We start from the raw sequence: 12,554 nt of genomic DNA on the forward strand, positions 1-12,554 counted from the left end.
TTTTTGCCTGCGTTGGCTGGTTTTGGTGGAGGACGGGTTTGGTTTGATTTTTTTTCCCTTGGAAAAAATTCCATTTCCGTGCTTAGGTAGTGTATTAGGTTAGTGTTAGGTTAGTGTTAGGTTGATTCAACCTAACAGGGGTTTATCCGTCTAATAAGAGAAACTGCCAGTGTTTACTCTTCTTAGAAACCTAACCTGAGAGTTTTAAGCGGCAGGGAAAGAAGTTATGCCGGTCCTCACTGATTTTAACCCGTTGTTTAACACTCGGCTGCAATCTGCGGTACCCTCTAGCAGGGCTGACGGAATTCACGCCCGTGAAATCCGCGTGTCCTGCTATAAGCAGCCGCCGTCGGAGGGTGGGTGGGTGTCTGCGGGGATGTGCCGCTCGCACCCGGCAGCTCCTCCAGAACCACTGGGGCCGCGCCGCCGCCGCCTCCCCTCCCTGGGCGGTCCGTGCCGCCGCTGCCCCGTGCGCCCGCGGGGCCGGGCCGGGCCGTGCCGGCGGGGTGGGGGCGCCGGGAGCCCGACACGCCCCCTCGGCGGCGCTCGGCTTGCCCGGAGCGGCGGAGCGCGGGCGGCAGAGCGGCGGCAGCGGGCGGGACGGCCCCGCTCTCCATGGCTGCGGCGGGGCGGGCGCGGCGCGGAGCTCGGCTGAGCGCGGCCGCGCTGCTGGCGCTGCCGGCCCTGGCGCTGCTGGCGCTGCTGGCAATGCCGCCCGGCCGTGGTGGCGGTGCCGGTGCCGGTGGTGGTGCCGGTAGGGGCGGTGAGGCGCAGCCGGGCTCCTCGCCGCCGCTCCTGCTGCCGCCGGGCTTGCGGGAGGAGCTGCGGCAGAGGCGGCGCGACCTGCGGCGGCTGGAGGCGGTGGCGGGCGGCGGGGAGGCGGCGGCCACGGGAGGGCTGGGCTGCGGCGACCTGAGCCGGGCGACGGCTGTCAGCGTGCTGGGCTGGGGCTTCACCAAGGTGGTGGCGCGGGCGGCGCTGGCGGGCGGAGGCACCGTGGCGCTCAAGTCGGTGCACGGGGCGGGCCGGGAGGTGCGGCGCTGCGTTCAGCGCTACGGAGCCCCGGCCGGCTGCCGCCGCCTGGCCGCATACAAGCTGCTCAAGGAGGTGACGCTGCTACAGCGCCTGCAGCACCCCGGCATCGTCAAGGTACGGCGGGCGCGCCGGGGCTGGGGGGGCTGCGGGAGGCGCTGCCAAGGCACGGCGGGGCGGGGGAGTCGGTGCCGGTGCCCACGCTGTCCCCGGGCGGCCGAGATCCGCTGGCGTTGGCAGCGGCATCGCCCCGACCCTGGCTTCTGCTCTCCCGCAGCTGCACGGCCAATGCTATGACAACAGCGGAGATGCTGAGCTACGGGTCACAGCCATGCTGGAGCTGGGATCCCCGCTGGAGATGATTCAGCTCCTGCAGACCCCCTGGGAGGAAAGATTTAAAGTAAGAAAACAAAGCAAAGGAGTTTTATCAGTCGCTTTTAGACCACAAACTGGGCAAACTGGCGAAGAGCCGGTGGTGACCGCTGGGGCAAACGGGATTCTTCTGCCGACGTTCTGTTTGATCCCGCAAAGTGTCTGTAAATCGTTTCGTTTTCATTCCTTTAAAATCACATTAACACAGCCCTAGCTCGGTGTCTCACGGTTAGTTTCTTTCTCCATAGAGCGATGTTAAAGGAACTTCGTCTGGGACGAGATAGATACAAGATCGTACTTGGTGCTGGGGCGGTGGTTAATACCTTCCATCATATTGCCTCTATATTGTTTATATATCTATAAATTCAAAAGGGCTTAGGTCAGGGTGCCCCTGAGCAACCCAAGTGTGACTTGGGAAAGCCACCTCTCCATGCTCCGAGTCTGTGGTTTGCACCGTGTTACCGTTCTAGGCAACAAGCTGAGCAAGCTGACCCTCACCGTGTGCTTGTGTGGTGATTCTGATTTTGGCCCTCTAGGAATTACTGTAGTAAAATCTACTAAAAACTACTAAACTATTTTCCTCCTGCTGTAGGTGCTAGGATTGCAGCCCTTCTAGGGAGATCTGCCTCATCTCCTAGGCATCCTGCATAGGGACCCATATGCTCCCCAGGAATAGAAATGACTTGTGGCATGGCACTTACTTTGGTTGTAGCTTGTTTTACAGTTTGCCTCAAGAGCTCAGTTGGGGGTTCAATACTACTTGTTTGGGTGCCAGGAGGAAAAAAAAGTATCATGTAAAAAAACAAGGGTATCTTATTGTCAGGAAGAAATGCTTTGGGCAAAACAAAAGCCCAACAGAAGTCCTAAAAATAAAATCCCTATCTGCATGTGGTCCTTCATGTTGAAGGAGAGCTTTGCCATCTGAGCCAGAGGGGAGTGTGGCAACCTCTCACTCAGCAGTGGGACACAAAGCTGGGATTCTTATGATTGCTTTACTAAGCAAGTTAAAATAGCATCAGAACTTGGCTTAGGGAGTTTTACTTTCTTCATTTTCGTACTGGCTTCTGTATAGCTTTCCTAGCATTTCATCTTCTTAAATGTGCCAAAGTGTCCTGTAAGAAACCCATGATGCTGAATTAGCTGGTGGTAAAGTTTGGTATGGTGGCATTAGAGATCTTAATAATCTCTTGACTGCAGAAGACACTAATTCAGAATTTACACTGGCACTGTCTAGTCCTGTTTCCTAATTAGAGTGTCTAAACATATGGGATTCCCCTGTGATGAGCCACATCAGATACCGGGGATTGTGCGAGCCGTTCCAAGGGAAAAATCCCTCAGCCTGCACAGATCGCTATCGGCAGTGGCGAGGGGTGACGTGGGGCTGCCTGGCACACCTAGCTGAGGATACACTTGGTCTGATGCCAGGGCTCCTGATACTGAATGAAAACTGCTGCAGAAAGCTACTTGAGCAAAGTGCTGGTGCAGTATAAATGTACTCCTCTAGTTCTAGTTTGTTTAAAATAATTTACCAAGCTTTCTGCTGGGTCAGGTATTGCCTGGCCTTTCCCTGCTGCCAGAAAGTTGTCATAAAAGCAAAAAAGCTGGCAATAAATACATTGCAAGCCTTGACTAATTTTTCAGAAGCATGATTGTGTGCCCAAATTCGTACTGCTGAGTGATGCAGCAAGGCATGAATCTGGTATTAATGACCGTGGAGCCTCAGTCTGTACTGAGCAGCATGGGGGAAGGGAGGGGAATCTATTAATTTTGTGCCAGACTGGGAAAAACCCTTCTGATTTCAGCTAGCAAATCAATATAGCTCCTGAAACATGAAGGCTGCTATTGTTTTCCTCACAGCTTTCTCCTCTAGTTCTTCTAGCTGCAAATGTCTCTTTTTGTGTACACACACTTTTAAAAAATGTTGCTAAACTACTTACCAGTCAAATCCTGTGGCAATGTTGATAATAAATTTTGTAGCATACATATAATTACCTTTTAAGTTCTATATGCTTTTTTTCCCTTTTAATTTAATTGAATGCCCTCCCCTTTGTTCTACTTCCAATTTAATAGCTGTTTTTCATCTGTTTTTTTCCATGCATATTCATCTTCTCTTTCTCAGATTTGCCTGAGTCTTGTGAAACTGCTGTTTTACTTGGCACATTCCCCCCTGGGTTCAATAGTCCTCTTGGATTTCCAGCCAAGGCAGTTTGTTATGGTGGATGGAAACCTAAAAGTGACAGACATGGATGATGCCAGCACCGAGGAGCTGTCTTGCAAGGAAGATAATGACTGCACACTCGACTTCCCTACCAAAAGTTTCCCTCTCAAATGCTCCATGGTTGGGAAATGCGAAGGAATAAATGAAAAGAAGAATCTGTTCAATGCATATCGGTATGTCCAGCCATGTGGGGGAAGATCTGGGGTGGTTGAGCTCACGCCCTGCCATGTAGCCTCTAGCACCTTGTTCTTCTTCCATGCAGTGATTCCCCTCACCTCTGTCAAAGAGTAGTTAAGGATCACTTTGAATCAAGTTATTTTCCTTATAAGGCAGGAAAATAGTGTGGTTGTTGTCTGGTGAGAATGAAGGCATCTTTCTTCTGCTGCTCCCTTTCCCCAACGCCCTCTAAAAACTTGCTCCAGAGCTTGCACCTGTAAATTTGCTGTTTGCCAAACAAGCCCTGGTGCTTAACATCCATGGGCTATGCTTGCTGAAAGCAGTGGCAGTGCAGGCTACCTGCAAAACTCCATCAGCTTTGAGTCCCCATTGTTGGAAAAGGCTGGCCTGCGCTTCCCTTCATCTCCGAATCTCCCTATGGGCTCCTGTGGAGGAGCAGTGGAGCAGGTAACAGGCAAGGGGCTGAGGCTGCTGCAGCACTTCGTGTAGGCTGAAAATGCAGGGACTTCTGGTCACCACTGATGCTTGGCAGGTCACATCCTGGAAGGAAGCCTTGGCAGCTTGGATATTTACACAGAAGGACTTAGTAAGGGAGCCTGGATTTCCTGGATTCAGTGCTAAAGGGCAAATCCCTGCATAGATTATTGCAGACTTGCTGTCGCACTTGTCTCTTGTGCACTTGTTCCCTAGAACAGAAATTTTGTGGAAGGGTCAGGAAATGAGTCATCCTGACTTTCCGGGGGCAATAAGAAGGTCAAACCTTTTCAGGGCAAGAGAAAGATCTTGTATGAGTTTTCTTTTATATAGGTCTTTTTTTCTGGTGGGAAATACATTGCTTAGTATACAAAAATGGCCCAGGGGAATGAGGGAAAGCTTTATTGCATGAAGCTTTGCAAGGTAGATTTTATGCAGCAAGGACCAGGCTTTCAGCCCAACTCACAGGAACCATCTGAGACACCAAGATGTGCTCAAACATAACTTTATAACCAAAGCAGTCTTACTAGTTGCACATGGATAATCAAGTCACGGGAAAATGTAGACATCTTAATCACCAGGGAAATGAAGACATTGTATACTAATCAGCCTGTGGGATTTTTTGCAGGTATTTTTTCACCTATCTTTTGCCACACTCTGCACCACCAGCTTTGCGGCCCCTTTTGAGTGATATTCTGAATGCAACAGGTATCAGCTAATACTCGTAAACTTCCTTATTAGAAGTTTCTAAATGGTATTTCGTGGAATTGCTTATCTTTGTCATATTTTTCCTTAAATTTAGGTGATTTGAGATATGGAATAAATGAAACCCTGAGAGCTTTTGAAAAGGTTTTACATCTGTACAAGTCTGGGCTCTATCTGCAGAAAAGACCTCTTCTTTTAAAAGGTAGTTGATTTTGAGTACTCTAAGTGAAGTAACTAATGAAGGAGTGATGCACTTGGTAATAGGTAAAATTCTGATCTCTCATACATTTAGGCAGTTTATAGTCACTAGAAAAAGCACCAAAAGTGTCCTTTTTTGAGCAGGCTTTTGTTGTTTTTTTTTCCATGGGAGCTATGCATGATTGTATTGCTTTACAAAGTAAAAGCAGTGCAGACAGCCTGCATGGACATGTGTTTGCACTGCTTCTAAATATTCTTCTCATAATGAACATCAGAGTTTCACGGGAATATATTTAGGGTAGCAAACTGAGTGACTCCTGTCTTGGGATATCCTTATCCTTTGGACCAACTGGTCAGTTTTCTGGGCTGATATTCAAACTTCCCATTTCACTCTGTGGCTTCTGTCTGCTGAGCATAGGTTATTATGGAAACATAGAGTGGGGGTGACAGCACCAAGATGAGTGTGGCAGGGTACCTGGAGCCTTGGTGCCCTCTAAGTTCCTTTTCTCTGAAGATCATTCTATTGGACCTGTGGGTGGATAAATGTGCCTTTATGGGGTGCATTCCTCTGAGAAGGACCCATTCAGTGGTAGAGATGAGGCTGATCAAAAGGAAGTTTCAAAAATCCAGCGGTTACTTGGCTTGCATTTTCCTGAGCATTCACATAAGGTGGTGGGTGATGGTGGCTTGCAGAAGGAAATCTCTTTACATGTGAAAGAAATATAATTTGCACTGTTATGAACAAAGATATCTGGTCATTTACATGGAAGGACCAGCAGCTTTAACAGGAATTACTGGTATTTTCCAACAACACCTGTCTGTTGGCTTCGCGCTGTGCCAAAATGATCACCATCCTAGAGGTGTGGGAAGGCGAGGAGAGACTCTTAGCAGTCAGTGAACAATAGCCTGAACAACACCTGCTCAGGCTTGTCAGGTCTTTTGTCAGGTCTCCTTGTCAGGAGCAGGATCTGGCCTCCCTTTCCCGCACTGGAGTTCCTCAATCTCCTGTTTCTGTGGACGGCACCATGATGGGTGGGTCAGTCTGTGCCCCATGTAGCTTGGTGCTGGATCTGTGATGAGCTTCTGCTGTTCAGGCTGGGGTATAGGAGAGGCTATTTTGAGTTTGGTTTCTTCAGGGAAAACATGAAGAGCCTGTGGCTTTGCACAGCAGCCTCCTCCTCTTGTCCCCCCTGCAGTGGCACCCTCCCCCTTTGCCCGTGAGACCTCTGACCCCTCTCCTACATCTGTGGGGGAATTGCTGTCCTGTGCTCCACTGTAGAACCAAAGGGTAAGATTTGGGTTTCTTTTAACTTGGCAGCTCCACCCCACTCCACCTTGGCAGGTCAGTTCAGTCTGTCACTGCTGCAATTCTTTTAAGAGTTTCACTGATTGTGTAGCATAACCAGCCTCCCAAAGAGCACCTGGAGTGTTTCCCTAGACACCCTCTTTCTATCCCCAGACTACATCTCCCTAAAGGGTTTCCGAACGGTGGAAGGAGAAGGGTACAAGTGCTGGCCCTCCTACAGCCACCTGGGCTGCCTGCTGTCCATCCACAGCGCCGAGGAAGCTGCTGCCATTTGTAACTCCCAGCTGCAGTGTCAAAGCTTTATCATCACCCAGCACAGGACGTGGACAGGTGAGCTTGGGCAATGTGACAGGGTGCTGCCATGTGCTTCTGCTGCCTTCCTCCATAGTGCCTTGAGCCTACAAGCACATATAAAAGCTGCCTTCCTTATTCTCAAGCTCAGATGGCTGCCACTGTGGGCATACAGAAATCTCCTCAGTGTTTGTGTAAGGAGACACAAGAGCAATGATGTTCTCCCTCTGCACCTTTTTTCCTCTACAAATTTAGCCCAAGACTGCCAGGTATTGTTAAACACTTACTCATTTCTTGCAGAGAAGGCTTCACTTTGGTGTTAGGCTAAACAATCCCTGTGGTATGTATAGTTTGCAAAGCTGTGGGGTTTTTAGAGATGAAAGAAGCTGTGTAAAAGAAGGTGGTTACTATTGTTATAATTAAAAGCATCATAGCTTAGAAGTTGCTATCCCCTTTATCAAAACTAAAGCCCCAAGCCAAGGGATTTCCAGAATGTCCCTGTAATTAGCTCTGATTATAGCCTCTTACAGTTAGCATGTTTTCAGAATTATTTTAAATTATCTCATTTAGCTGACACTTCAAGCGTGGGCTAAATTGTTTCTTGAAGTAAAACATTAAATGAGGTAAATGAGTGTTTTCACTCACAATGGTGCTGAAGAATCATGTTTTGTCAGCTCACATGACGTTAAAAAAATCCCCCAAACTACCAGAAATGCAGCTTTTCTGTGGGCATGTGTGCAACTGGCATGTGGTGAACTAGTTACATAAGAGCGCTTATGTGGATGGAGCATAAATCTCTTTGAGCCACCAAGTTTCAAACTAGCAATGGATTGTGTGAGCTGGGCCTCACACAGCACATCTGGCTTCCTCACGGGGCAGCTGTTAGTGCTGTGTGTAGTGCCTGCCTGGAAGGAATCTTGCTTGAAATCACAGTGGGGATGCAGGAGAAGCACGTGGGACAGAGATCCTTTCTGCAGTGCCTTGCTAGGGTGCTGATCCCTGGCATCCTGAACCATGCCTGAGGTCTTTAGTGTTTCCCTTCCTGATATTTTTCTTCCTTGCAGTTTCATGGCTCATCTTTGCAGCCAAAGATGCCAGAACTGTGTGGCTAAATTGCCAACTGCCTAAATTTGCCAGTTGGATTAATGAGAGCTGTGGGAACGTGCTGGTTCTCTCCTAGGGCTGCTTGGTAAAGCAAAGAAAGATGTGAAAGCCTCTGGGGTTGGATGATGCATTCCTTGTGCACGCTCTTAGCATCTGGAATTTACTGGGAGTGTAAAACACATCTATGGCAGGGCAGAGTGACCCTCCATTGAGCAAGCAGTGTGTTCCTGTGCCTTTTGCAATAAATAGCATGGGTCAAGGTGAACCTCTCTCCTCTATTAAACTTGCATTTTTATTTCCTTTCCAGGACGCCCACTCGCCTCATTTCAGAGTAGCTGGACTGATTTAATACCGGATGCTAACGCTGTAGTCTATATTAAACGTTCAGCTTCCTCCGGGGAAAGACTTTAAAGACAATGAGATCACATAAAATCATCCTGGGAGGAACAAACCGCTGGGGAGAACTTCATCTGCTGGAAAGAATGACATATTTTATTTTGCTTTGGAATGGGATCTCCCTGCCAGCTCAGATAGAGTCAAATGTTGCTGTCTCCTTGATCAAAGCTCAGATTTCTCATTGCTGCTCTGCTAGCTTCTTTTCTGTTCCCACACTGCTGTTCCACATAAATGGTCTCAGTTTTAGTCAAATATTGCTAGACTGTGCAATACTTACCTTTGCTGCTTTGGCCAGCTTGTCAGCCAAGAAATAGAAATAGCTGCAAGGAATCCAGCTTGGATAGGCTTAGTTATTTCAGTCACCTCCAAAAACCTACAGATAATGCACTGTGGAGAAGGTAACGGCTCTTTCTGCAGCTACAAACTGGGTTTTCTGACTACTGCAAATGTAAAGGACTGGATTTCAGTGATGAGGCCAAGGTTGCAGGGTTGGGATCCATAACCAGAGGTTGATGATGGGGGTGGTCCTCCAAGGAGGTCCTGATTCAGTTCCTTCCAGTGCAGGGGAGGGAAGTGGTGTACAGGTCAACATTTGATCCAAATATCTGTGTGTTTGGATGCAGAATTTGGGGTTGATCCTATGTTATTTCTAATACCAGCTCCCATGTATCAACCTTGAAGGTTTTTCTCTGTTACTTTCCATGAAAGAGCGAGACATTCAAATTATTTATATGTAAGGTGTGACTTTGTTTGATAAAGAATGACTGTTTATTCTAAGCATGCTGTGAAGTTTTTTTGTTTTTTATTTCTTTAATTGCCTAAGTCTTTACGGTAGTGAAATGAAGAAGTGCCAGTGTTTCCTACCTTCAGCTCACCTAGCATTGGCCAACCTGTGAGTGCTCCAAGCAGTTTATGAATGTTCCTGAGCCCCCTCGGACACGTAGGTCTTGAAGGACACTGGCTGTACTTGCAGGCTCCTGACCGTAGAGGAGACAGTGTGGTCCCAAGAGCCTCCTGCAACTGCCCTGTGCTAAATTTGCAGATATGGCCTCTGAAAAATTGCTGGGGTTAGTATAATTTCAGACTGTAAGAGGTGACAGTGTAATATGCCACTGCTGGGAGTCCCTGGAAGCAGCGATCATCCAGTACCGCTTCTGTAGCACTGTTGGGAAAGCTTAAATCACCAATGACCTCATGCCTCCTAGGGAAAGTCCCTGGCTTTGTGCAGGAGAGCCACACTACATCCTCTGAGTGATGCCACATTGTTTTCTGCTTATCCCACACCGGAAATTACAGCTTTTAGGACAAGGGCAGCCACGGTGCCATTTCCATGTGGGACCTTGTGGCAGCTGGGCACCCCTGGACTGAAGACGCTGAAGCTCTTGCCTGGAGTCGTGCTGTGTTTTTGATGGTCTCTCCCCGCGTTTCCTAGGGCAGGAGCACACCTTTTCACCTCGTTAGTACTCAATTAACCCACAGCAATGCCTTTACGTGGTGTCTTTCTCATGCACTGTAACCCCTGCTGCTTACTCTGGGGCTGGAGGTCCCATAGTGATATCAATTAGTGAGAATTCCTAGTTAGCACAACAAGAAGGCTCTTGTGATGGCCACATTACTGCAGGCTTTGTGACAAAGCAAAGTTTTTTAAATGGACAGGGACAGACCTCTCTCAGCAGGTCCTGTGGAAGTTAAGGTCTGCTATTGTTTTACATCAACCCCACTGAGCAGGGCTTCAGACATCTGCTGTGCTCTACATTAGCAAGAGGTAATGGGAGTTTATTCCATATCTCTCAGCCTCCTGAGATACACATCAGAAGTACTTCCTCCAAAGCAAGGCCTTGCAAGGGTCATTTCAGAGAGGAAGAAACAGAATGCAAAAGTTGAAGTGGTTCCAGTTTGTGTTAGAAAGATCTTTCCATCATAAAAATTTCTCCTAGTAAACATAACATTGTGTATTTGAGTCGTGTGATGCTTCTTTCACGTGGCAGGTTTTTCTGTCAAATACTCATTGTAGGGTTGCTGCCAATCACGTGTATCCCCTTGGTAGATGGTGAAGTTGCAGGGAATGCCAGTGTCACTTGTATAAATGCAGTTTCCAGCATCAGACCTGCAGTTAGACCCTGGGAGAAGAGACCACTGATCATGTCTTGAAAGTTTTGAGCACACAGGGATTAACAAGCAATAATAATGATAAAAAAGGAAAGAAAAAGGGAAGCTAGGCTTTAAAGAATTGTATATCTGCTGTTGCCACAACAAGTGGCTTTTGTAGGACATTTAGACCACCCTGTGCAAAGGAGTAAGCACATTCTTAGAGCTTGAACCCTCCTGAGCACATTCATCTGGCTGGCACAGAGTAGCCAGAGCACAAAAGCATACCTTTAGGACTAATGCTGTTCGTGTGCTAGAGACTTAGGAGTTGCCACAAATATGCTTGTGCATGCACTGGTTCTCCTCCTACCTCCCCATGCCACTGGTGGGCATGCCAGCTTCAGTCTGATTTCAATTTGATCCACTGCAGCCCAATGGTGCCCAGTGAATCCTGGGTGATGGAAAATGTTTTCTCACCCTGCCACATCTAGAGCTGTAGTTTGACATGCATTTAAGGAAACACAGTCACTGGGAAAAACAATTTCCACCCTGCTTTTTCTCAGCTTCTTGCTGTTATTGTCTGCTGAGAAACGCTTACCAATGGCTGTTAAAAAATTTGTAGTTTAAAAGTTTTGGCATTTTAAAAGCATGTAGGATTATTTCTCTGCTAGACTGCAGTGAGCAGCTTGTGAACCCCAAGTTTCAGGCAGCTCACACGTGGCTCAGGTGCAGCTTCTGTGCCAGGTCTGTTTGAAGCATCTAAGCTGTTCCCAGCCCTAAAGGAGGCTACAGGAAGAAATGTCTTCTATACAGCTTTTGGGCCCATGTGGCTGTTTTTTAGTGCACTGTCTTGATGCCCCATCTCACTCAGCCAATCTTTATTCATTCTATCCTTTTACTAAATTATAACTGGCTCAAGCAACTTTAAATTTTCAATGCCACTCAAAATTTCAGTGCATGCCTAAAAACTGTATTTCAGTAGGTATGGTACATAAAACCTCAGATATAAACATTTACTGCCCTTAAAACTCCTGGTTGCTGGAGTCAATTTGTCTCTGCTATCACTGATCAGCCACCATCATGGAATATGTAACAGAGGAAAGTGCTTGGAAGGAAACAGCAGGGGATGAATTGCAATGGAAACCATGTGTGCTGGAGAAATGATGTTTACCTAAATGTGTCTATCACATCTTCCCAAAGGATGCTGACTTTAGGAGAGGATGGATATGAAAATGTTGCCTCCATAGATAAAAGTTAGGAATATAATTTTTTAGACACAAACATTAATATTCTTAATTAATTCTGTATTGTAATAATAGAGATAAAGCCACATCCATGAAGGATAAAGATATAAACCACAGTTTAATAAATAGCAACAGATGCTGCATTACTCACATTCAATATGTTTGCACAGTCGTTTGCATGACCAGTGACTGCATGACAGATTGAAAAGCAGAGTGAGGGAGACAGAGCCCAGTAACGAAAAATCAACTCCTGGTGCATCAGGCAGTATTCAAGTACCAATGAGTGTCATACCTCTATTTTTACATGGCATATTCATTTGATGCTCTAAACAACACTCAGATGAAATTTCAAATTAGTTTGGGGAAAAAAAAGAGGAATCTGTCACAGTCAGCTGGAGGCCCAAATCACACATCTGGATTAACACTGATTTTTGTAAGGGCACTTATAAATTGATGTACCAAGCACTGAACTTTGTGGCTAGAAGTCAGAGCACTTTGGTCCTAGTGGGTTGGAAGAGATGGGTTTGGGCTCCAGTTTGAGGAATCAGTGAAGTGTAACTCCAGTTTCCAGAATGGCCCCTCGTGCTGGATTGGTAGGACTTCAGAGTGGACAATTCCTGCTAACTGTAGTACTTGGAGCAATCTCGGTTCCATTGTCCCAGTGTACCAACGTGTCATCACCAGCAATGTGGAGATGGGAAAATTCACAGAAGAGAATTTTATGAAAGGTTAGCTCTGAGCCCCTCTGCCTCCTCTGCAGCATTTACTTAGTTCAGGATGGTGAATTTTCCCTGAATTATAGTTCTTGGCTAATGGGAAAATGTATCAGATTACATCAAACTGGCCTGGGTATACCAAGTGGTAGCTGAAGGGAGAAGCTGTCAGATTCCTCTGCTTGGAATTCAGCTCCTGGCTCTGTGTGAGAGCTCCAGGCAAGGGCTTGTGGTTT

The 12,554-nt window shown here is 47.2% G+C and overlaps 1 protein-coding gene across 1 annotated transcript; it reads left to right on the plus strand.

The window, feature by feature from the left end:
- The first annotated feature begins 615 nt into the window (after positions 1-615).
- LOC106850576 (extracellular tyrosine-protein kinase PKDCC-like) lies at positions 616-9,050 on the plus strand. The gene is made up of 7 exons (XM_014872012.2): positions 616-1,149; positions 1,310-1,432; positions 3,524-3,795; positions 4,902-4,981; positions 5,076-5,180; positions 6,636-6,812; positions 8,185-9,050. Exons 1-7 carry the CDS (start codon positions 616-618, stop codon positions 8,286-8,288), a joined length of 1,395 nt encoding a protein of 464 aa, XP_014727498.2. The 3' UTR covers positions 8,289-9,050.
- The last annotated feature ends 3,504 nt before the right edge of the window (positions 9,051-12,554 follow it).

The sequence above is a fragment of the Sturnus vulgaris genome, chromosome 6, assembly GCF_052056855.1.
Source record: "Sturnus vulgaris isolate bStuVul1 chromosome 6, bStuVul1.hap1, whole genome shotgun sequence".
NCBI lineage: Eukaryota > Metazoa > Chordata > Aves > Passeriformes > Sturnidae > Sturnus > Sturnus vulgaris.